This window comes from Panthera pardus, unplaced genomic scaffold (genome assembly GCF_024362965.1).
Source record: "Panthera pardus isolate Hobbes unplaced genomic scaffold, ASM2436296v1 HiC_scaffold_189, whole genome shotgun sequence".
Lineage (NCBI taxonomy): Eukaryota > Metazoa > Chordata > Mammalia > Carnivora > Felidae > Panthera > Panthera pardus.
Genome location: NW_026526753.1, coordinates 299,731 through 321,540, shown reverse-complemented (window position 1 = coordinate 321,540; position 21,810 = coordinate 299,731). Strand labels below are relative to the sequence as shown.

At 42.4% G+C, this 21,810-nt stretch overlaps 1 protein-coding gene across 2 annotated transcripts in view; it reads right to left on the bottom strand.

The window, feature by feature from the left end:
- LOC128778168 (probable cation-transporting ATPase 13A5) overlaps positions 1 to 21,810 on the bottom strand; it is a 53,210-nt gene that overhangs the window by 10,149 nt on the left and 21,251 nt on the right. For both annotated transcript variants that reach the window (XM_053906505.1, XM_053906506.1), the window contains exons 6-15: positions 19,885 to 20,073; positions 15,887 to 15,948; positions 14,147 to 14,297; positions 11,522 to 11,608; positions 10,779 to 10,935; positions 8,701 to 8,818; positions 5,374 to 5,498; positions 4,396 to 4,556; positions 2,075 to 2,200; positions 623 to 702 (exon numbers count right to left, since the gene is read on the bottom strand). In XM_053906505.1, coding sequence (XP_053762480.1) covers positions 623 to 702; positions 2,075 to 2,200; positions 4,396 to 4,556; positions 5,374 to 5,498; positions 8,701 to 8,818; positions 10,779 to 10,935; positions 11,522 to 11,608; positions 14,147 to 14,297; positions 15,887 to 15,948; positions 19,885 to 20,073 — 1,256 coding nt within the window. The remainder of the gene's footprint in view (positions 1 to 622; positions 703 to 2,074; positions 2,201 to 4,395; positions 4,557 to 5,373; positions 5,499 to 8,700; positions 8,819 to 10,778; positions 10,936 to 11,521; positions 11,609 to 14,146; positions 14,298 to 15,886; positions 15,949 to 19,884; positions 20,074 to 21,810) is intronic.

Genomic DNA, 21,810 nt, shown 5'->3' with positions numbered 1-21,810 from the left:
CTGTATGGGCCACAGAAGGAATGCTGTATGGGGTAGGCAGCTTCCAAATGGCTCTATGATTGCCATCTCCTGGTGTTCAAGACGTTATATAAAGCCCTTCCCTGGGTGTGGGCTAGACTCAGTGAAGTGCCTCTTATTAGAGAATACTGTGCTGTATTAGAGTATTAGTGCTGTATTAGAGAATACAGCAAAAGTGATGCGATGTCTCTTCTGAGATGAAGATATAAAAAATGGTGATCTCTCTCCTTCTCTCTTTTGATCACTCTTGTGGATGCTAGCTACCACACTATGAGCTGCCTTATGAAATGATCCATGTAGCAAGGAGCAGAGGGTGGCTTCTGTCCAACAGCTACAGGGAACTAAATCCTGCCAACAGCACGTGAGGGAGGTCGGTGGCGGGTACCTCCTCCTCCAGCACTGAGGTAGCTGCAGTCCTGCCTAACACGCAGCTTCAGCCTTGTGAGAGGCCTGAGCCGGAAGACTCAGCTCAGCACACCTGGCTCTCTGACCCGTTGGAATGTAAAATAATAAGTGGTGTTATTCTAAGCCACTAAATGTGGGGCTAATTTGTTACGCAGCAATAGATAATGAATACACTCTCCTTTCGTGCAATAATACCTACTTTAATTTCTGAAATTCTTCAATAAGACTAGATTTCTGCCCAGGAGACATTCTTGCAAAAATGGTTCCATTCAGCAGGATCTAAAGAGAAAAACAACTACTGCAATAAGATTAGGATGAAGAACACTTTTTTTTTATTTTTAAAGTTTGTTTATTTATTTAGAGAGAAAGGGACAGAGAGAGAGCAGGGGAGGGGCAGAGAGGGAAGAGAGAGCGAGAGAGAGAGAGAGAGAAAGATAATCCCAAGCAGGCTCTCTGCTGTGAGCATGGACCCACCATGGGACTCGATCTTATGAACCACGAGATCATGACCTAAACCCAAATCAAGAGTTGGACACTTAACCACCTGAGCCACCCAGGAGCCCCCAAGGACACTTTTTTAAAAAAAGAACAGCCCTGAAAGTCATTCTCAGCCACTCTTTGAATATAGCAATAGGTGGTGTGTGGTTAGCCCAAATGTCAGGACAGGGAGAAAGGGGACTCAATGCTTTAATATTTAAGTTTCACTTTCATCTCCCATCACAACTTTATGACTTTTTTCCTGGCCATTTTTCTGAGATGGGATAAGCTCTAGTTAATAATAATAGCTGAAAAGCAGCAGAGTATATGGGACAAAAATGCTTAAGGAAATACAGTTCTTTCTACTAAACACTATCACCACAATTGCAGCATAGATAGAGGAAAAGTGATAGGTGAGGAGTGGAGACCAACGTTTCATTCTCAGCTCTGGTCCCACTAGCTGGGCAAAGCTTAGACAAGGGACCTCAACTCTCTGAGTCTCAGCTTCCCCATCTCCTCAATTAGGTACTGCACTAGAGCTTTCTAGAAGCCTCTGGGGTCTAGATTCAATGGTCTTGTCTGTTAAGGTGACAGAATTTTCAGGAAACTGCTAACAGATGGTTGCTTGCCCTCAGCTTGTGCTCCACTTATCTCCTTCACACTGACAGCACAACCCTGCACAGCACTATTTTTAAATAGACACACAGAGGACAAGATAACAAATGATTTTGAAAATAAACCACGGGGTCTTTGTTTCCTGCTGCTGTAATTTAAGAATCCAGACAGGAAGGGGAATAGAGCTCAACCTGACATGAGTTGGTGGCTTTCAGAGAGAGGCTGACCCACAAAACAGGCAGCACATTTGGAACTATTTGGAGGTCCTCCCTGCTGGGGAGGGAAAGGAGGAGGGAGACTGGGATTGGGCTGGCCATGGGGGGGTGAAGAGCTGTACCAGAGCTCAGACTCTGAAGAGGGGGTTATGTGCATGTGCAGGATCAGGTAGGGCTGGGGAACTTCTGAAGGAGCACTTTTGGGGGTGTTTATTCCCCAAATCTGAGACAACCTCACTGATCATCACCTTCACTATTCTCTTCTTTTTTTTTTTTTTTTTTTTTTTTTTTTTGCCTCAATAATTTGAGAGCAAAACAAAACACTTCATTTCACCAGTACTTACTTTTGGAAGCAAGCTGTTGAAATGCTGAAATATCACTTGGTAGGATTTCCCACTCATTGCAAAATGATAACAGCTCCCTCTTGCTCCATCAGGCACCGAACTGTTCCCAATGTTAACGCAGGTTTCCTAAATTCAAAAGGGCATTGTTTCCACATGGGCTCTTAAAGAATGTCTCTGCTTTCCTATGTTTTATGGAAGGAAGTGTATTCAAGTTATGCAATAGTGTAATGCCAGCAAATGCATAATGTGCAATTTGTCCATGGAACCTAGACTCCGATGAAGAAGACACTCAAAATGTCCTTCCCAAATTATATGAACATATGAGACATTGACAACACAATGCTCAGGATCATGTCCTAGGAGTTAATACATGTATGTCAGTCTGCTGAGGAAATCCTTCCGAGGTACCCGTTAGTGATTCCAAGGAAGAGTAGAAAACATTCTTCCCTCCTCTTTCCTCTCCTCTTCATGCTTTTATTTCCTAAGATCTTTTACCAGTCATTCACTCACCAATCATTCTCCAATTTCTTCCTTGTAAAATAGGCAGACTCTTTCTTCAGAGCCTAGCTCCTTATAGCACCTGCCTTCTCCCCACCTCAACAGGCAACATGTTCCTTCATGGTGTTCCACTCCTCTTCCATGCCCTATGTTCCATTGCACCGGCTCTTTCTCTCCTGCCCTCCACTTGTCAATGTGCTCCCATCACTGCAATCTAGCTCTACCTGGCTCAGCCCCAAGAGAGAGCACCCGATGAACGCACATGCACTCACAGTGTTGACAGCTGATCATGCTTTTTCATGCAACATTTCTCAGGGGTCCTTACATTAGTGTAGAACTCTGAGTTCAAATAGCATAGAAGGTGAGAACATTCTTTTCACTAGAGGGATTCATCTTGATATTCTGAATTGGGAGGCAAGGAGATACACCCCTCTCTTTCCACGCCCCTTCTCCCAACTGCAAAATAGCCAACAAAAATATGCTTAAAGCATTCCACATGAGGCAAGGAAAGAATTCCTTCTGCTTTCAATAGAAAGTTGGATAGGGAAAGTGTGGTGGGAGGGAACCAGACTACCCAGCGATGGCCAAAACTTCAGTAAAGGTATTAAATTAGTGAGTGGGTAGTGTGAGTGGACTGTTAAAAATTAGTGAAGACCTGATTTTTATCACACAGTGAAATGGAGGCAACATGCACTGACACAGAAGCAAGCGAGTTTGCAAGGATATAAAGCACCAGAAATCTGCTGAAAGTACAGATAGAACTGTCATCTTTTACAGCCAATATGATGGGGTTTGAGCCAAGTAGGGGTAGGGTCACTGTACAGTTGTGCAGTTTGTATACTGTACGAGGTCTACTCTACATTTAACAATCCAAAGGGCTGGTCAGCCTGAAGGAAGGGAGCATTTTTGTAATTTATCACCTGGAGGACCATCTGGAATTCAGACAGGCAGATGTGCCACATTTAATGATGGAATGTCAGGCTGCAGCCCATTTTTTTCACAAAAGCACAGGAAACTTGCTATCTCGAAAAGCTTGACACTTGCTAACTTAACGTCACGAACACAGCACAATCTAAATGGCCATGGATCTGGGGGCTCCTGGGTGGCTCAGTGGGTTAAGCGTCCAACTTCAGCTCAGGTCATGATCTCACAGTTAGTGAGTTTGAGCCCCGCGTCGGACTCTGTGCTGACAGCTCAGAGCCTGGAGCCTGCTTCAGATTCTGTCTTCCTCTCTCTCCGCCCTTCCTCAGCTTGCAATCTGTTTCTCTCTCATTCTCACAAAATAAACATTAAAATTTTTTTTTAACTTAAAGAAAAAGTACTTCTGAAAAGTCTTTAAAAAAATAAACAAGTAAATGCCCATGGATCTGGGTGCTATCAAACAGACCTAAATTTGATTTCCTGCTCTGCAACTTGCCAGCGGTGTGTCTTGGGCAAGTTTACCTTGTTGGACCTCAGTTTTCACATTTGTGAATTGAACAGTTTGTCAACTGTATAGGCCAACTATGAGATTCAAATGGGAAATATGGACATAAGTTCCCAGCCACATTGGAATCATGGGCTGATGCCAGCTCCCAACCCAGAGATTTGGATTTCACCAGTAAAACCTTGGCACTGGAAGCTTTAAAACTCTTCCAGGTGATTTCTTCATGCAGCCAGGGCGAGAAGTGCTAGTGGAAATGCTAAATGCTTTGCAAACTTCAGAACCTACAGCTGTGAAGGGTTTTGACTTTGGTGACTTCTAACGCCCAGAGAAGGCTGCCCAGGCCAGGGCTGTATGCCATCAGCCCAGGCCACCAAGGGGCCTTCTAACATTTGCTCACATTCTTCTCTGGTCCATTCTCCTGGTTCTCAACCAGCTGCCAAGTCACAGAGGCAGGAACAAAATCTTCTGGTTCATTGGCTTCAACAAGGATCACTTGGCTTCCTCCAGGAATCATTTCAGAATTCTTTGCCACAGTAATCGCTGTTTGAAGGTTGTCACCTAGATGACAAAGAGAGTCAGCTTGCTTTCTGTGTAAATCTCTCAGCAGCTCAAATTGAGCTCTGCCTCCTCTGAGTGGGCATACCCCAATATTGGTGCTCTTTGTGGGGCATTTCCCACTTTGGGCCTTATTTGATAACCATTTGTCTGTCCCTCTTGCCCAAGCCTGTCTGTCTCTAGTGGTCAAAAACAATGTCTGCATCTCCCTGCCACAATGGTATCATGTCTTCAACATTGAATATTTCCAAAACATGCAAGGATGAATAAGGAAATGGTTACATGCTTTTTGATGAACCCTCACAAGACTGAGAGCCCCAAGTGGTGAAGATAACACGGGCCCACTCTGATCGCATGCAACCATTTTGGGGATCTGGGTTGCAGTCAAACAGAGACTAGAACACTGAGGGCTGGGCCATGCGTGGACTGGATCAGCATATGCTATGCCTGCCCCACAGCCCTGAAGGACAGCTAAGTAGAGTTTTACACACTTTACACAGACGTCTCACGGGGGTTCTTGATGAGCACATATCCGTTCTTGTGTTTAAACATTTACTGTGAGCCTATTAACTCTGGACCAGGCCCAAGTAGGGAGAAGGGGCATTAGACAAAGAGAATGAAGTATGGTCTCTGCTACCAAATCTCACAGTCATCTTGGGGCTGCTGCACTTGTGCCGCAAGAAAAGGAGTCAAAGAACAGTAACACATGACAGCTAAGTATTTTTCCTTCTGCCTCAGCCACATGAACCCACTTAGCTCACATGGTCTTTTTCTGACGCCTGGGATACATTGAACGTGTCAGGCCTCCAGAAGTACACACCAGTAATCATCACGGTCCTGATGCAGGCTTCATGCAGTTCCTTCAAGACTGGCTTGCTTTCTTTTTTCAAGCGATTCTCCATTATGAGAAGTCCCAGAAATGTCAAGTCTGACTCCACCTTCTCTCTTGGGATTCAGGAGAAAATATTAAAGCTTATTTACGGAGTCTTGACGGTTGAATTTATTTCTTCCTTAAAAAACTTTTTCTAAATTTTATCAATGTAATGCATGCATATGTTTTAAAAATAAAAAAGAACCCAAAAGCTTATGATGAAAACCAATAGTCCCTGTCTCCACCCCTATTCACCCCCTCTCCTTCCCAGAGGCAACCACTTTTATATCTTTTAGCAACTTCTTCCATTTTTCAACTCCATTTTTTAAAAGAATGTGTTTATCTACCAACTCTTCTGTTGGTTTTTAAAATTTTTGTTAATCACACATATTTTGTTTTTAATTTCAAAGAGCTTTTTTGTGACCTGGTAATCAGTTTAGTTAGGCATTTAGTAAGTCTACGGGATACTACGGTCACAGTTGAATATGGAATCATTCCTTTCAACCTCCATCTGTAACTTCCAGAAAATATATGATATCAGCTAAGCCTTCAAAAAGTTATCAGAATTTGAAATTGGAAGCTTGGAGTCTAACTGGGTTACACTCATTTTATAGGAACTCACCTCAGGAATGGAATAAATCTCAGGTGACTGTTTAAAAAGTCAACGTGGGGGGCCAAGATCTCTTTCTGAATCTCGCATTGTTCCTTTTTCTGCCCAGGGAGGAGTTAAGATTGCAGGAGGAGCTGGAGACCTAGGGACCTAACCTTGTTGGGTACAATCTCCCATGTTCAGTCCTGTCCCACGTCTACCTTCCACAGTACGTGATAGAGCTGAGTCTCTGCCTGTCAGGCTCTACAGGGTGGAGCAACTTCCCTCTCGCCATCTCTCTCTCTGTCATGGCGTAGACCACACTTCTTCCATCCCTACTGATTCAGACTCCATTCACCGCCCCCCACCTATTTTTCATCTTACAGAAATGGTAGAAATCTCCTGTCTGCACTTAATCACCTTTCTAGTTTTCTTTGATGTTATTTCTTTTCTATCATGCTGGTAGGACTTGGGAGATAGAAGAAATAAACACGCAGTCAGTAAACCTTCTTCAAGAGAAAGAGCAGAGTTGGATTTCTTGATGAAAAATATTACTCAAACTTAGATGGGAACACAGTGAGGAAACTTCTCTCTGGAGTACAGAACAAGTTACTCCATCTTTCATTCAAAAGTCCACTCACCAAACAATCACTCTGTTTTAGACCTTGTATTGGGCACTTGCTGAGTACTCAGATTATCGGATATGAATCCTGCCTCAGTGATCTCAGAGAATATTATGAAAGACCTACCTAAATACAGAATGTGTTAAATTTCTATCATTTACCTTCATAGCTGTCTATTATACATTGGATTCATATTTTCCCATTAGCTAGAACTAAAACAAAGAATCGTCCCACCAGTTTCTTCCAGTTTTGGTCTCTATTTGAGGACTCTTCCCTTTTCCACCAATTCAGGCACTTGGGCCTCTTGCTCCCTTGCAACATTCCCGGCAAATCCCTGTGTCAGGGCCCTTGCACTCACTCTTCTGACTGCCTGCAATACTCTTCTTCTGGATATCCTCATGCCATATCTCTGTTCAAATGGCACCTCTTCAGAGGACTTTCCCTGATCACTCCATGTAAAATGGTATCATTATTTATCTTTCCCAATTAGGATATAAGCTTCTGAGGGCAAAGATTGTCTCACTTCAGAATCTTCAGTGCCTTAAAGAGTATCTCGTGCACCCTCAAACTCAATAGAAATTTGCTAAACCAATGAAAGGGAGAATTTTGACAAAGTATTTCTTCTGTTTGTTAGTGTGGGTGTTTTATTTTTTCCAAAAAAAAAAAAAAAAAGAGAGAGAGAGAGAGAGAGAGACAGAAAGAAACTCTTCTACTTCCCTTTTATGACACACCAGTTTTTAAAGAAGTTTTTGATCTTTCTGATTCGAAAACTTTGCGAAATATAATTTGATTCTAAAAAAAAACTGAAAACACTTTTCCCTTACTTTGTTTGAAAATAGTAGCGAAATTTTAAGAAGCATAATAGGATCCTGATATTCTCTGGGAAAATCTGAGATGATTGGAAATCTAGCACATTCGATCATCACTTTCTTAATCTGTTATATTTATAATAATGTCTACTCATCAGTGACTTTTAAATGAGAACATCACAGCTACATTAGTGTGTGGCAGCTGGGTGGTGGCAATATTCCTTGTCAAACTACATGAATTTTTTCTTCACACATAACCTTAGATTTTGTTATTAAAATTTTTGCCTTGAGAAATTACAAAATCCTGTGTGTTATGGGTCTTCGTGCTTGCTCAAGAATAGCTAACACCTTTAATGTTAAATCTGAGAGTGCCATAATTTATTTCATTGATTTCAAAATGAGCTTTCTGATTCTATTTAGAAGATTAAAATGTCATGGCTGAAAGGCTCCTTAAAGATCATCCAATCCTACACTTGAGAGACGAGGGAAATAGACACAGTGCAAGGAAGGGACAAAGATTCTATTAGAACACATGGACATAGCTTGTAAACAGTAACATTGAACCAAGGATATCCACATCTTATGTGAAGGTGCTAATTGTATATAAGTGAGGGTTTCTCTATCAGCAACACTACATCGAAGATAATGCATAGTTTGTTATTCAATGTTCCGCAGTATTTCACTACTCCTTTGTCTTAGACAATTCAAAAATAACCTTTAAAAACTGAGAAACATTAAAAGAGAAAAGAATCTGCAGATTATACTCTCAAGAGGACATCTTATCCATTAATGTAATTAAGAATACTGAATCCTATTTCATATAACTCAACTTAGACTCACTACATCTCCAGGTCTGAAACCAGGTTTAAAGCATACTGGAGGTCAGTGTGTCACAGCGCCCACTCTCTCCTTCTCAACCCGTTTGTACGTGGGACCCCCAAGCCAGTCAGCCACATAATGTTCCAAGATTGAAGGAGTGTTGGTTATTTTTGATTGGATGATGGACTGCCGGGCAGAGATAGCTCACTGACAGCTGGGAGTCAAGAGATCTGGACTACCATCTTTGTTCTACCTCCAACCAGTCTTCCCCAGTGTGGCTTACGGTTGCCCGGCTCCAAGTTAGGAGATTGGATGAGACGACTTTCCATCTCCAGGAGGCTTCCTCGTGATTGGAGCTGTCCTTCTGTCCATCTCCAACATTCATTTACTTCACACACACAGAGCCTGCTCTAGTGTCGATATCTGACTTCCTTACCTGGCTAAATTCTCTACTTCTGAAAGCTTCTTCATCTTCAAGCCTTTATGGGCAAAAGCAATGACACGGAAGCCTTGTATTGTGTATTTCCTGAGTTCCTGTGGGAAATTCTTGGGTACTGTCAGGTGAGAGGAAAGAGGTAAAGGTAAGGTCACACTGAAGACTGCCCACCTCCTAAGCAAGACTCTGGGATCCACTGTACCTTGTTTTAAAATTCCAAAAAAAAAAAAAATACTTTAATAGAAAAACTACAGCTCTGGCTAAAAGCCACAACTTCATTAGGGTGCTCTTATTATTCTGACAGAAATGAATGCCAAGGATGCGCCGGTCATCCCCTGGGTGTCAACTCCACTGGCTGGCTTTAATAAGGTTAGACCTCACGACTATGTCTACAAGGATAAAATGAAAACAGCTGATCCTCTGGATCAGGGGTCAGCAAACTAAAGGCCAAATCTGGTCCATTGCTTGTTTTTGTAAATAAAGTTTTATTGAAATGCAACCATGTCCATTTGTTTATCATCTATGTCGGGTTTGGGGTCACAATGGCAGGGTTGAGCAGTTGAGACAGACACCATGTGGCCTGCAAAACCAAAGTTATTTTCCACCTAGCTCTTTGCAAAAAAGTTCGCAATCCCTGCTATAGAGGACAGATGACACAATGCCGTTTGTGTATTTTGACATGGTAGTCATTACCAATATTACAATATTTGTGAAATCTTTATGGCTCGTAGGATGCCTAGAAGAGCATTAAAAAGAACAGTGTAATGGAAGTGTAGTGGCTTAGGTAGCAAAACACTTGATTTCTAGTATCCACTCTACTGCCAACTAGCTCTCTGACCTTGGGCTTGGTAGGTCTCTCTTCTGGCTCCTCAATTTTCCCATCCATAGAATGAGAGGGTGTGGACCTCAGTATCCCCATTCAGCTCAAGCTTCCTGTAATTCTAAAATGATCCAGAAGGTGGGGATCAAGGCATCTCCTAGCTCTCTATTTCCTAAATACAGGGGGAGAAATCACTGACGTTATTAGCATATGTCAAAGATCTGAGGTCAGGACAAATAAGAATTGGGCTACCAGAAGGATGAGAGGTGAGAAGTGACAGGCCCAAACCCTTACCAGGGAGCAAGGGCAATAATCACCAGTTAAAATTTCAAGAAGATACTCACTTGCATCTGTGAGACTGAAAAAAAAAATGTATAGCAAAATATAGGCCATCAGTCTGTGAGGGATAGAGTGATAGAGGGATAGAGTGTTAGAGGTCATGGGAGTTCTGAGGAAGATCAAAGTCAGAAAAAGGGGCCGCTTCTAAGGTAAAAAAGGCTCTAAGTAGAGGGAGAAGTTAAAGCAATCATTTGCCAAATCTAAAATTGTGTGCACAAGTTGATGGCTATCAGCAATCATAGGGAGAATGTAGATGAAAATCAGGAGAAAAAGGCCAATTTTATCCAAATGAACTCATTTGAATGCAACAATATCCTTACAAATCTGGGCTGCCACTTAGAGAGTGCATATGTTTGTAAGACAAAGAGACAATACAAATCAGCTCAAAATCTGGCCCAGAAAGATGAAATTGCTGTGAAAATGATCAATTGCATTGCTCTAATACCGTCTAATTTGCTCTAATTACTTTGTGTGTGTGTGAAAGATTTATCTTGTCTGTATTCTCCTTCCATTGACCTGCACGAGGCCCTTACATGGTGCCAGCCCCCAGAGGTGTCAGGCGGAGCACCCCAGCTGCAGGCTGAGTGCAGGGCCCAGACCTGTCCCATTATTCCCTTCCCACGTTCCTGGTTCGCTCACCCTTACGTAGCTTCCTGTTCTGGCTCCTGATGTTTGCTTCATATCTCCTTCCCTGATACCCCATTGTGGTTGGACTTTTCTGGATGGATCAAAGCCAGATATTTACTCTCTGCCTCACGGCCTTGAAATGATCACCTCTGTCTTATCAGATCTCCTGGGCCCACTTCTCACTCACTGAGAAAACAATCACTTCCACATTCATTTAGTCTTGTGTGCTCTGTGTGTTTGGGCTTCTAAAACATTTTTACCTCCTGAAAGAGAGAACAGGGTCAATTAGTACCTGTTTCAGACTTGCAGAACTTGGCCAGCATCTCCGGGGCACCCTTCATGTACACATGGAAGTGATCCTCCCCTGCCACCTGAGCGACCACAGACATCCTCTGCAGGCTTGAGGAAAATGGAAACTGGCGCAAGATGGCTATGGCTTCCACGGGACTCTGAGACAGCACCAACAAAGGGGAGCTTAAGATGCTTGTGAAATTTCACAGATGCACACCAACAAATAGGACTTGCTCTGCAATGAACCCAGGGACGTCACGAAGTGGTATGTTTGTCACAACATTGATACTTTTCTGTCTGCCTCGACGGCGATTCCCTCATCAAGTTGTCTGGTTCTGCAAGGCCTTTCCCTTTGACTGCCTGGAAAAATCCTAATCATCTTCCAGGCCAAGTTCACAGGTCCCTTCCTCTGTGGCACTTCTCTCTCATAAATAGTATTCACTCTCACCTCTGAACGCCTGCAGCTCTTTCTTCAGCCTTTATTATAGCAGTCGGCACAGGGTATTGCACTGATTTGCACCTATATGGATTTTTCTACCAGCCTCTGTACTCCTCCAACACAGAGCCCCACACATCTAGCTCTGAAATCACTCTATCCCTTAGCACCTAGCGCAGTGCTCTAGCATAAGACAGGTTCATGAATAAATTTAAAAATATTCAGGAATGAAGGGACGAGCAAACCAACTATGGACACTGTTCGTTTCAAGGAGAAAGAGCTGTCTGATTTGAAAAAGCAAGTCATACCCAACTGGCTTTCGGTCCTGGCTTTATTATTATGTGTGAACCTGGCATCCCAAATGTGCAGTAGTCTGCATCACAATCTTCCATTATCTGTTTCAAAATGAAAACATTCATAAGATTCCTTAGAGCAAAATAGTAAGAAAGAAATACCTCTCATTTGCATAGCACTTGAAACTTTTCAAAGCCCCTTCCACATATTTTCTCTTGTAGGCTAATTATCTGAATACCATCATTGTCAAATTTCTGTTGTGTTATTAAGGACCTTGGAGAATGTCAAAAAGCCAGAAATATTGTGACTACAGTTTAAGTGGTAATTGATGGAAGAAATGCCGGCTACAAGCCAATGGCTCTTCCTGAATGGTATGACTAGCAATTGGATGAGAATTTAATATAGCTGAGCACATTAGCCCTCAGTTGAGTTAGGATTGGGTCTTGAGATAAACCTGGGATTAATTCTTATTCTGTATCTACGTTACTAGCCTAATTGATTAGCTAGAGAGTTAACAAGTTAGCTGCTGGCAAATTAGAAAGCATATTTGAAAACAGTTTGCATTCTTTGGAGGTTGCAACAGTATAAGTTACACCATTTGAGAAACCAATATTAACCTAAAATATAGGAAAGGCAGTCAGATATACAAATCAGAAAATAGGAGACAACATTTGGCCTCTGCTCCATCACTTACCTGTTTAACGTTGGGGACAATGCCTCCATTTCTCCAGATCCCAAATTTCTTCTGAAAAATATTCTGACATCCCTTGTAGCACTAAAATTATTGGAGTCTACAAGGATATTTTCCCTCCTCCTTATGTTTCATGACAGTTTCCTATCCACCAAAGGATATTTAATTCTAGACTGAAAGTTTCTCACCTAGTTTTAAATTCTGCAAACCACTTTGCACTTCCATACTTTGCTTGGGGTGGATACCACTGCTCTTAAAGACAGTTCTTACAGAGCTAATCCTAGCGATTTATGTTCCTGCACAAGACCCCAACTTGTATGTCATGTGTACAAATAGACCAACACCCCTCGATGGAGAAGAGCCACCGTCAGAACCATGATCAAAGTCACATATAGTAAGAATGACCCTAAGCAGCTCATCATTGTGTCTACGCGAAGGATGCCGGTGAGGACAATGTGTAATAATTACACTGATTCCTCTCCGTTAAGATCCAGGAAAGTGATTATCCCTTTGTGTTTAAGTAGAAGATTTCTCCACAGCAAATGCTTAAATTTTAACTTGCTGCTATCAAAACTTTCCATGTTTACCAGGTTTCCTCTTTTATTATTTTGGCTTCTAGAAAGCTACATTTTTGCCAGTACACACTTTTTAAAATTTTTTTTTATAAGTTTACTTATTTTTAGATAGAAACAGTGTGGGGGGGGAGGTGCGGAGAGAGAGAGGGAGAGGGAATCCCAAGCAGGCTCCACACTGCCAGTGGAGAGCCCAAGTCGGGGCTTGAACTCATGAACCTGTGAGTTCATGACCTGAGTCAAAACCAAGAATCGGACACGTAACCCACTGAGCCACTCAGGTGCCCCTCCCCCCACTATAAATCTATACATCTATAAATTTGCCTTTTTGTGAGGTGTATTTCATGTCCCTGCAGTCATGTGTTTTCATTCCTTTAACATTCTGTTTAAATGCTGCCCTGTAGTTAAGATATCATTGTCAGTAGCTTGAAAACGTGTTTTGTTTTGGTTTGGGTTTTTGGAGAGCAGAGTAACGTAATTAACTAAATAGTGACTGCCTGAATGAATGAATGCTTTTCACTTGGTGGGCACTTTACAATGCAAGCAGACCCTGTAGGCTCATAGGATCAGTGCTTACCACAAGTCGGTGAGTGAGGCATTATTATCACCAATGCACACCTGAGGTAACAGACTCAGAATCTTGGTTCTGGATTTGGGGTCACACAGCTAGAAAGTGATGGGGTCGAGAGGTCTGCTCACCATGTCATGACAGCCACGAGAATGGGTTTATACCCTTCAACTGTTCACACTCAGCTCAAAAAATTGATCCAGTTGGACTGGGAAACCTTCAGGCTAGTATCTAGACCTATACTGTCTAATACAGTAGCTACCAGCCACCTGTGGCCATTTATATTTAAATTGATTAAAGTGAATAAAATTGAAAATTCAGTCCTTGGTTGCATAGCCAAATTTTAAGTACTCGATAACCACATGTCGCCGGCTAGTGGCTACTATACTGAATAGCACTGCTTTAGACCACTGTTTCTCTGTGAGTGTTACAGAGAATGTACCATGTTTTTGGCCTGTCAAGGTTTTGTGGTCAAGAAGGTTTGGTAAATGCTGCTTATCCTATTCCTTCTTGAATATTCACAATGCACCACAGTATACTAAAGAAATCTGGTAGTCAAGAAATCAATTTTACTTTCTTAAAACAGCAGGTTCCCAAACGATTTGCTCACAGAACCTTATTTCAAGCTGCACTCATTAACAGAGTTCTTGGGAGCAGATACTGGGAAATTCAGGTAGAGTCGAACCTTCCTTCAACGTTGTTACAAATCTTCTCTGAGCTTCAACCAAAGTTAGAAAACTTTTCCACTTTCAGTAAGGATTTCTTCAAGTTTTTCTCATTTAGCCAAAACAAGAAACTATCATCTTACCCAGGCAGTGCCCTCAAACATTTTGAGGTCCAGTGGGTCTCCTTGGATGGTCCCATTGAGAAGGATCAGAGAGTGGCAGCTGGCCATGGCAGCACACAGCGGGCCCCATGGCAAAGCCTTGCCTGAGGCAAAGCTATTCACTTCCTGAAAACTGGGAGAGAAGATGATTAAGAAATGAAAGTCTTCAACAAAATCATTTTACACACTCTGCCCCTTAAATCTTGCCAACACAGAGTTTCAATAATGCTTAACCTTTATGTTCAAATCCTTCCAGAGCTCCTCATGTCCCGTATGATAAAGTCTAAGTGCCTGGATATAATCACAGAGACTTCTGTCAGGTTACTTGAGGTCAGTGCCTAAGGTGACAGTAAGCTCAGAACCTGCAGCCTGCTTCAGAATCTGTCTCCCTCTCTCTCCACTCCTCCCCCACTCATGTTCTCTCTCTCTCTCAAAAATAAACATTAAAAAAATTTAAAATAAAAGAAAAGCACACCTGGACTCTGAAATATTTCTCACGACTCAGTCCTTTGCCCTATTTCTAGAAACTCCTGGCATAGATATCCAGCGTCTCATTTTCCTTTATGATGGTAGACTGGTACAGTTTACCATTCTCATTTCCCATCTAATAGCCAAATGAGAATTGTAGACTGTGGTTTCTACACCCCGAAAACCTGAGCATTTGGGGAAAGGAAAAGAGAGGAGGGGTGAAAACCCTAAGCATCCTATTCCCCTTTCACTGGTCTGGCCAATAGAAGACAAAGCAGTGCCTGCCCGGACAAAAGCTTGGCCCGGCCATCTGAGCAACCAGGAGCTGAACCACATGAGTAGGGTTGAACCCAAGTATTTTCTGCAACATCGCACTGCCTGTCTGCTGTTATCTCGTGCCAGAGCTGTGTTTGGCCCCATCACTGTGCTGGAGAGCCCCTGCATGACTCAATGACAGAGGCTCAACCACTGTTTAGAGCCAAGGGGGGATATCTAGAGCTGAAGAGTCAAGGCATCTTGTACTTAGACCGAGAGGGCAGATCTCAGCCCTGTGAGGAAGGGGAGCAAGGGCCCTCTCCTCACTATCCATTCTGGGGTAGCATCTCTGTGATTGTTCTCCCCTCTCCTGTGGCCAGCTTTTCACCTGTGTCTGTAAAAATGGTAGCCCTATACCCTTTAACATTCTATCTCAAGTGCTATCTTTGTCAGGCGTTTTTCCTCATTCTGTTCATTTCCAAAATTAATTTTGACCTTTTATTCACTATGTTATTCCAAAATCCAAGACTGTGTATTATATCAAACAATCATTATTATTTTTTCTTCTCTCTTCTGATATGCGTGCCTTAATCATAGCTCTTTCCATGGACTGTATTATGCGTAGAAGATGAATGCATTTGTGCCTTTCAATCCCATGAGATGTGAGCTACATGAGGGAAGGGAGGGAACTCTTCCTTTCTGGACTCCTCCCCCCACCCCGCCCAGTCCAATAACCACCAGCAAATCTTTGTGGTTTTTAATTAAGTACACTTATGATTTCACTCTTTGCTCCTCTTTTTTATTCATTCAGCTTCTTACTTATCCAGTTCGTTCTATTTTTTCATGTGGAGTTTGAAGGCCTATTTTCCCCATCTGACTCTGAACTTAGAACCCATTTAATTTAACAAGTTAGAATAATTGGGACACCAGAAGGACGGACTTGAATAGAACCAAGGTAGCTACACCAATCCCACATCCCATCTTCACTGAAGTGCTTACCAGTTGTCAGCAGTAGGGACAGTCCCCCAGAGGTCCAGCCCATCTTCCGTAAGAGTGCCAGTCTGGAAGAAGTTAGAATTGGTATTAGCATAAGATTTAGAACTTTTGGTTATATCATGATTTAAACAAAACCCAACCTCCCAAAACATTAAAGTAGATCTAGTTGTCCAAAGTCCTTGTTTGTAAGCATTAAATTTTGTTTTTTTATTATTTTTAAAATATGTTTTTAATGTTTATTTTTAACAGAGAGAGCGAGCATGTGTGCATGTCTTGAGTTGGGGGGGGGGGCAGAGAGAGAGGGAAACAGAGGATCCAAAGCAGACTCCGTGCTGACAGCAGTGAGCTTGATGCTGGGCTCAAACTGTGAGATCATGACATGAGCCAGTCAGATGCTTAACCAACTGAGCCACTCAGGCACTCTTGCAAGCATTAAATTTTAAATCAGAGAAGGGTACCTGAAGGAAGAATTCAGCAGGTGACAAATGATTCCTGAGAAGACTGTGTCGATAATGAAATGATTCTAGATACTAATCATTACAATCAAATGTTAGTGTTTTGCTTTTGTGTGTTTATTTTTGCACTTGCTGTTGTTAAACGAGAAGCATTTAGTGAATGGAAATCCAATAAGGACCAGTACGAGTTTGACTTTATAGTTGGCACCTGCTATCTTTCTAAAGCAGAGTTCAGAATTTTTCTTTCTTTTTAAGACTGATTAGTTCATAGTCTGCCATCTGGCTCACAGCAATTTTCTAAAATATGGGTGACGTGATGACTGTCCGGATTGATAATGAAATGTTGATAAAGGGCTTTTTGAGAATTTAGAGAGAAATGAAGTGCTAATAATAAATACTCATTAATGCCCATGAATGAGTTTTATTGTTAGATTGTCAAGAGGAAAATGGTTGGGAGATTTGATTTGCTATATTATGGGAGAGTATTTATCACATAATGTAACAAAGAAAGCAACATGGAACTAAGTACTATGACAGCACTTTGAATTTGCTTATTGCTTCATAGCCCACCATTAATTACAGACCCCGGTGTCTTTATGCAAGAGGCCAACACCCAGTCAGAGTAACCATGTGGCTCCCGCTACTTCAGCGCTGTCAAGGCTGAGCAGAACATTCCCAAGTGCTGGGGTGTATCCCTTTTCAATACTGACACCCAGGTCTCTGTCATCATTCTTTTTACAGTCATTTCTGTATAAGACACTGAATTTTCTAGCTTCCTATCAAATGACATTTCTTTCATTACAGCACATTAAATTGGCATAACGCTTTATGATGAAGTGCTTACAATGCTTCTAATTCTTACAATCGACTAAATAGGGAAGGGACATTCTCAGGTTAGAAGTTAAAGGAGCAGCCTCAAGGTCCAGTGGCTTGCAGGTTGGAGAGAAAGAACCAGAATCTGGCCCATCTAGAATCTCCCTCTAGATGACAAATGTTAAATAAATTTTGCAAAGCATGCAGAAAGACAAAACCCATACTGGACTTCCAATTAAGGAATGAAGGATTCTTTGTTTCATTAATTTATTTGGGCTTCACAGAAAGCTAACACGCTTTGTGTGAGTTACTCCTTGAAGAACAATAGAAAAAAACTTATTTGCTTCATTTCCCTCCTGCATTTTATGAGGGTTCCAACCTGTGTGTTTAGATTCCAAATCCTCTTGAGTTATTCCATTTCAAAAAGAGTTAGCAGCTTAATTCAAACTGAAATGTTTCCCTGATGATCAGATTATATTTTTACACATCAATATTTTGAACATGAAAACAGAGATTAGATGGCAGCAAACAGAAATGGGACCGTGTCATTTCTCTATGTGAAAATGATTCTTATACTATAAAACTAGCCATGAACAGAAAGAAAACTAAATTATAGTTACAGTTGTAAAAGGAATAAGACAGAAAAAGCCAACTTCTTAGCATAAATACTAGCCCAGGCTTGGGCTGAGCTGAATAGAAAAGAGAGAACTGTTTTAGAGAACTAACAGACCAACATAAACTAGAAATATATGGGAATAAGAAGCACATGGTGAATGTCTTGTAAGTGGAAATAAAAGTAGACGGGGACCTCGATTAATTGTGGGGTGCTTCATTCCAACACCATATTGGTAGAGTTTTACAATGTACAAGCTGGAAAGGCACCGAGAGATCATTGGAGTTCAAATTTCTCTTGATTTCTCATTTTGCCGATTCCCAACCCAGTGTTTTTTGCACTATGACATGTTGTCATGCCACTGGGGTTTGGCCAAGCGTGCCGAGGAGCAGTTCCTCAGTTGGTCTAGCAAAGGAGCACATGAGGACGTGGAGGGGAAAAGCTTTGTATGAGACGTAAAATGAACAACTGGAAAAATTAGTTTTAGAAAAAGACAAATATGTAACGAACCTAACTTTATAAATCTCCCTCTTATATTACAGGCACCAGTGAGGCTGCTGGGTAAATAATGGGAATCCCTACCAGAAAACTTCCAAGGCCGTGGAACTAAAAGAAGCTACTGTTAACCCTAGTGGTTAACTTGAGGAGTGGTGATTGAGGGTTTTCTTTGCCAGAGGAAACTCAGCCAGAATAGAATGGAACTAATTTTAGGGCTGAGCTGCTTCCAGTGTGGAGCCAAGACTTGTCAAGTCTACTCATGGTGTCTCTCCAGTTTGTCCTATACTCTCCATTCTTGCCCTCCTTGCTTAGGACAATGACCCATCTCTTCAGTCTTCCCTAGATAGCTTCCTGTCTCAGTCCTACCTCCCTTTTGTTCCTTCTCACCAATTACCCTCGATGGAATAAACAAAACACACCTATAAAAATGTCTTTGATCGTCTTTAAAAAAAATGGTACGGCTCCCATTCTCCTTCACAAGGCCCCACTTCTTAGCTTGACACATCAGGCCCTGAGCAATTGGGCTCTTCCTCTCCAGCTACATTCCCTACCACACAGCCCCTGTTGTAGCCACACCTACATGCCACAGGCCATGACATCCCTGTGCTTCTGAACTGCTCATCTCTGAGCCCATTCTGTCTAACAACCAAAGCCACGGCTCAGCGGTGACCTCCCATCCATGGCAGGTAACTTAACTTGGACGCTTTTCCATGCCTCTTTGAGCATGCATTTCACTGCATTATCATGGTTTACACTTCCATTGTACCTGCTTCCTCAGCTAAGTCACGAGCTTCTCCAGAGCAAGGACCCTCTTATTAATGGGACTCTTGGCCAAGGTAGGTTAATTAAAAAGTGTCAAAGCCTTAATTTATTCTAATACAAACAAAGTGAAGACATGGAGGGATCGGCCAGGCCCACTGTGTTACAACAATTAAATTGGCCTGCCCAAGCAGAGGGCAGGATCTGAACAGCAGGTGGATGAGGCTGAGGTCCCTCCAGGGACACAGGACCCCCCACAGGAGAGTCACAGAAAGAGGTTTTAGACCTGTCCCAGAGCAGCAATCCTTCCCATTTGGACATACTTCTCCCCTGCTACCTCCAGAACCCTAAACAGTTACAGGACAACATTCTTCTAGTCCTGAGTCCTGATAACCTGGGGGTCAAAGGAGAAAGGAGGGACTGAGTGCATTAACACAGGCACTGTCCCCTCCCTCCCTTTCCTTAAAAGAAGCAGAGGAGAAAAATGGAATATTTTCAATTAAACACAGGACAAAGTATTTCAGGAAACAGAAATGTTCCTCACAAATTTTTTTGCCTGAAAAAGCCAGTCAGTCATAGAAGTTATTACAATAAGAGATTGTTTTGAAACCCAATACGGGCAAAAAATATTAAATTTCATAGGGAAGAAATTTATGATGTGATATAGCTAAACCACTTCCTTAGGACTCTGTACAGTGGGCTTGTAGAGCATGGTCTCACCACTAGCCCACTGTGTGACCTTCTCTGGCCTCAGTGTTCCTATATGTAAAATGAGAGCAGTGAACCAGGCATTCATTTGGAGGCCTTTCCCAGCTCTGCTCTGCCTTGAAATCAACCTCCAATCAGGAAAGTTTAGATCATACTTTGTCAAAGCACACGAGGTTTATTTGTCCACACATATTGATTCTCTGTGGGGAAATACAGAAGATTTTCTTTTTCTTCAGCCTCTTTTGTGCATACACGATTCCTGTGGTCAGGGCAGCTGGTAGCACAGGAGGGACAGTCACGGTGAGGAGAAGCAGGGCCATGGTTGCCGTGTCTCTTGGAGAAACCTAGGGAGGGAGGGACATGGAGGTTAGCCTAGCAGCACAGGGCGGCACCCTTTCTAGCACCATCTCCTGCAGCACTCCAAGAGTTCTAGAAGCTCAAAATATTTAAAGAGAGCTGCTCTCTCCGTGGGGCTGAGAGATCTCTTGGGTGTGCTTAAGGAACAGACAAGTTGTCTCCCATTGTGCACAAAAGAAACTCTGATCCCTTTTCTATGTCCACCCTGCCCTTTTTGACTGTTTCTCTTTGCTTGGTATTCCCTCCACCCAGAGTACCATCCTTCCTCTGCTCATCATAACACACCCTCTTAGACTCCCCAGGCACTGAGACCATTTTTGAGTTGTAACATTTCACACACGGGCTTGACAGTTGGGTTATAAATCTCCCCCAGTCGCTTCCAAACCGCTTGGGTGCAGCAGCTTGGCTTATACATCTTTGAAGTCCTTTGCAAGTTCATCTTATTCATCTCTAGATATAGAGCCTAGCACAGTTTCTGACACAGGAACTATTAAATGAATGGTAACCTGATAAAAATGATGACCAAGAGTCTGCTAAAGGAAAGTCCATAGTAAAAATAGCTTGTTCTCACTGCACACATTCTGGGGCGAGAGCTGGATTAGGCTACATAAATGATTTAGTTACTCCTCACAACAACCTTAGGATGTAAACACTGTTATTTTCTCCATTTAACAGATAAAGAAACCAAGGCTTAAAATATTAAAATAACTTCCCCAAGCCATCTGCTAGTTAAATGGTGAGGATCTGAACCCTAGGCTGTCCCACTTGGGGGGCACAAATATGTGACCAGTATCTTATAGTATCCAGTCAATTCTCATAGAGTCAAGATCCCAGGCGGGTCCACAGAAATTCACATGGCTGATAAGAATAGGGCCTAGATCAAATCACAGCATGGCTTGTTTTATTTTTCACCTTCTCTAGAAATTAATGGCCTTACCCTAGATTTTTATGAAATTAACCGTAATTTTAGCCACTAAAGTCCTCTTCTGAGTACTGGGAATACAGATTCAAGTTCAATATCAAAGGCTGCTAGATACATCATTGGTCCAATCTCAGATTGTCACAAAATCCAGCGTTCTCTGTTTTTCCCAACCACAGCCACAAAGTGTTGACACTGAGGACTCAGCTCTGTCTATTCCTGAGACAGTACAGATGAAGGAAGCCAGCAGGGTCACAGGTTATGACCCACAAGAAGGTGGGGTCTACAATTAGTATCGCTGCTTTGGTGTGTATTAGATGTTGAGTTCTACCCGGGAAATCTTCATTCCGAATCACTGTGGGTGCTTCCTGGTCCACAGAAGAGGGCCTTTTGCTTGTTTTCCTGCTCAATGCTCCTGCTCCCCAGATGAAACTGGCACAGTGCCTCAAGTTCCAGTCCCACTTGCTTTAACAGTCTGCCCAGCTCTTTCCAGGGTCCATTCTAGGGGTGCCAATATGTCCTGGCCTCCTTTGCCTTTGCCTGACCTAGAAATGCTGCCTGAAGGCTTATATCAGACTGAAATGACTACCCAGAGCTCAAGTACGAGAGTGAACATTGCCTGGAAATTCTCGTCACTCTGTCCATCAATATTTACCCCTCTCCCCGACAACACACACATAGAATGCACTAAATTTGGGCATTGTAATTAAGTCACCCATACCCAGTTTCATACCTATGTTTGGACCCTTTTATTTACATTTTTTTTTCTTCTTCCCAATGAGCCCACATTGCTAACATCCCAGTA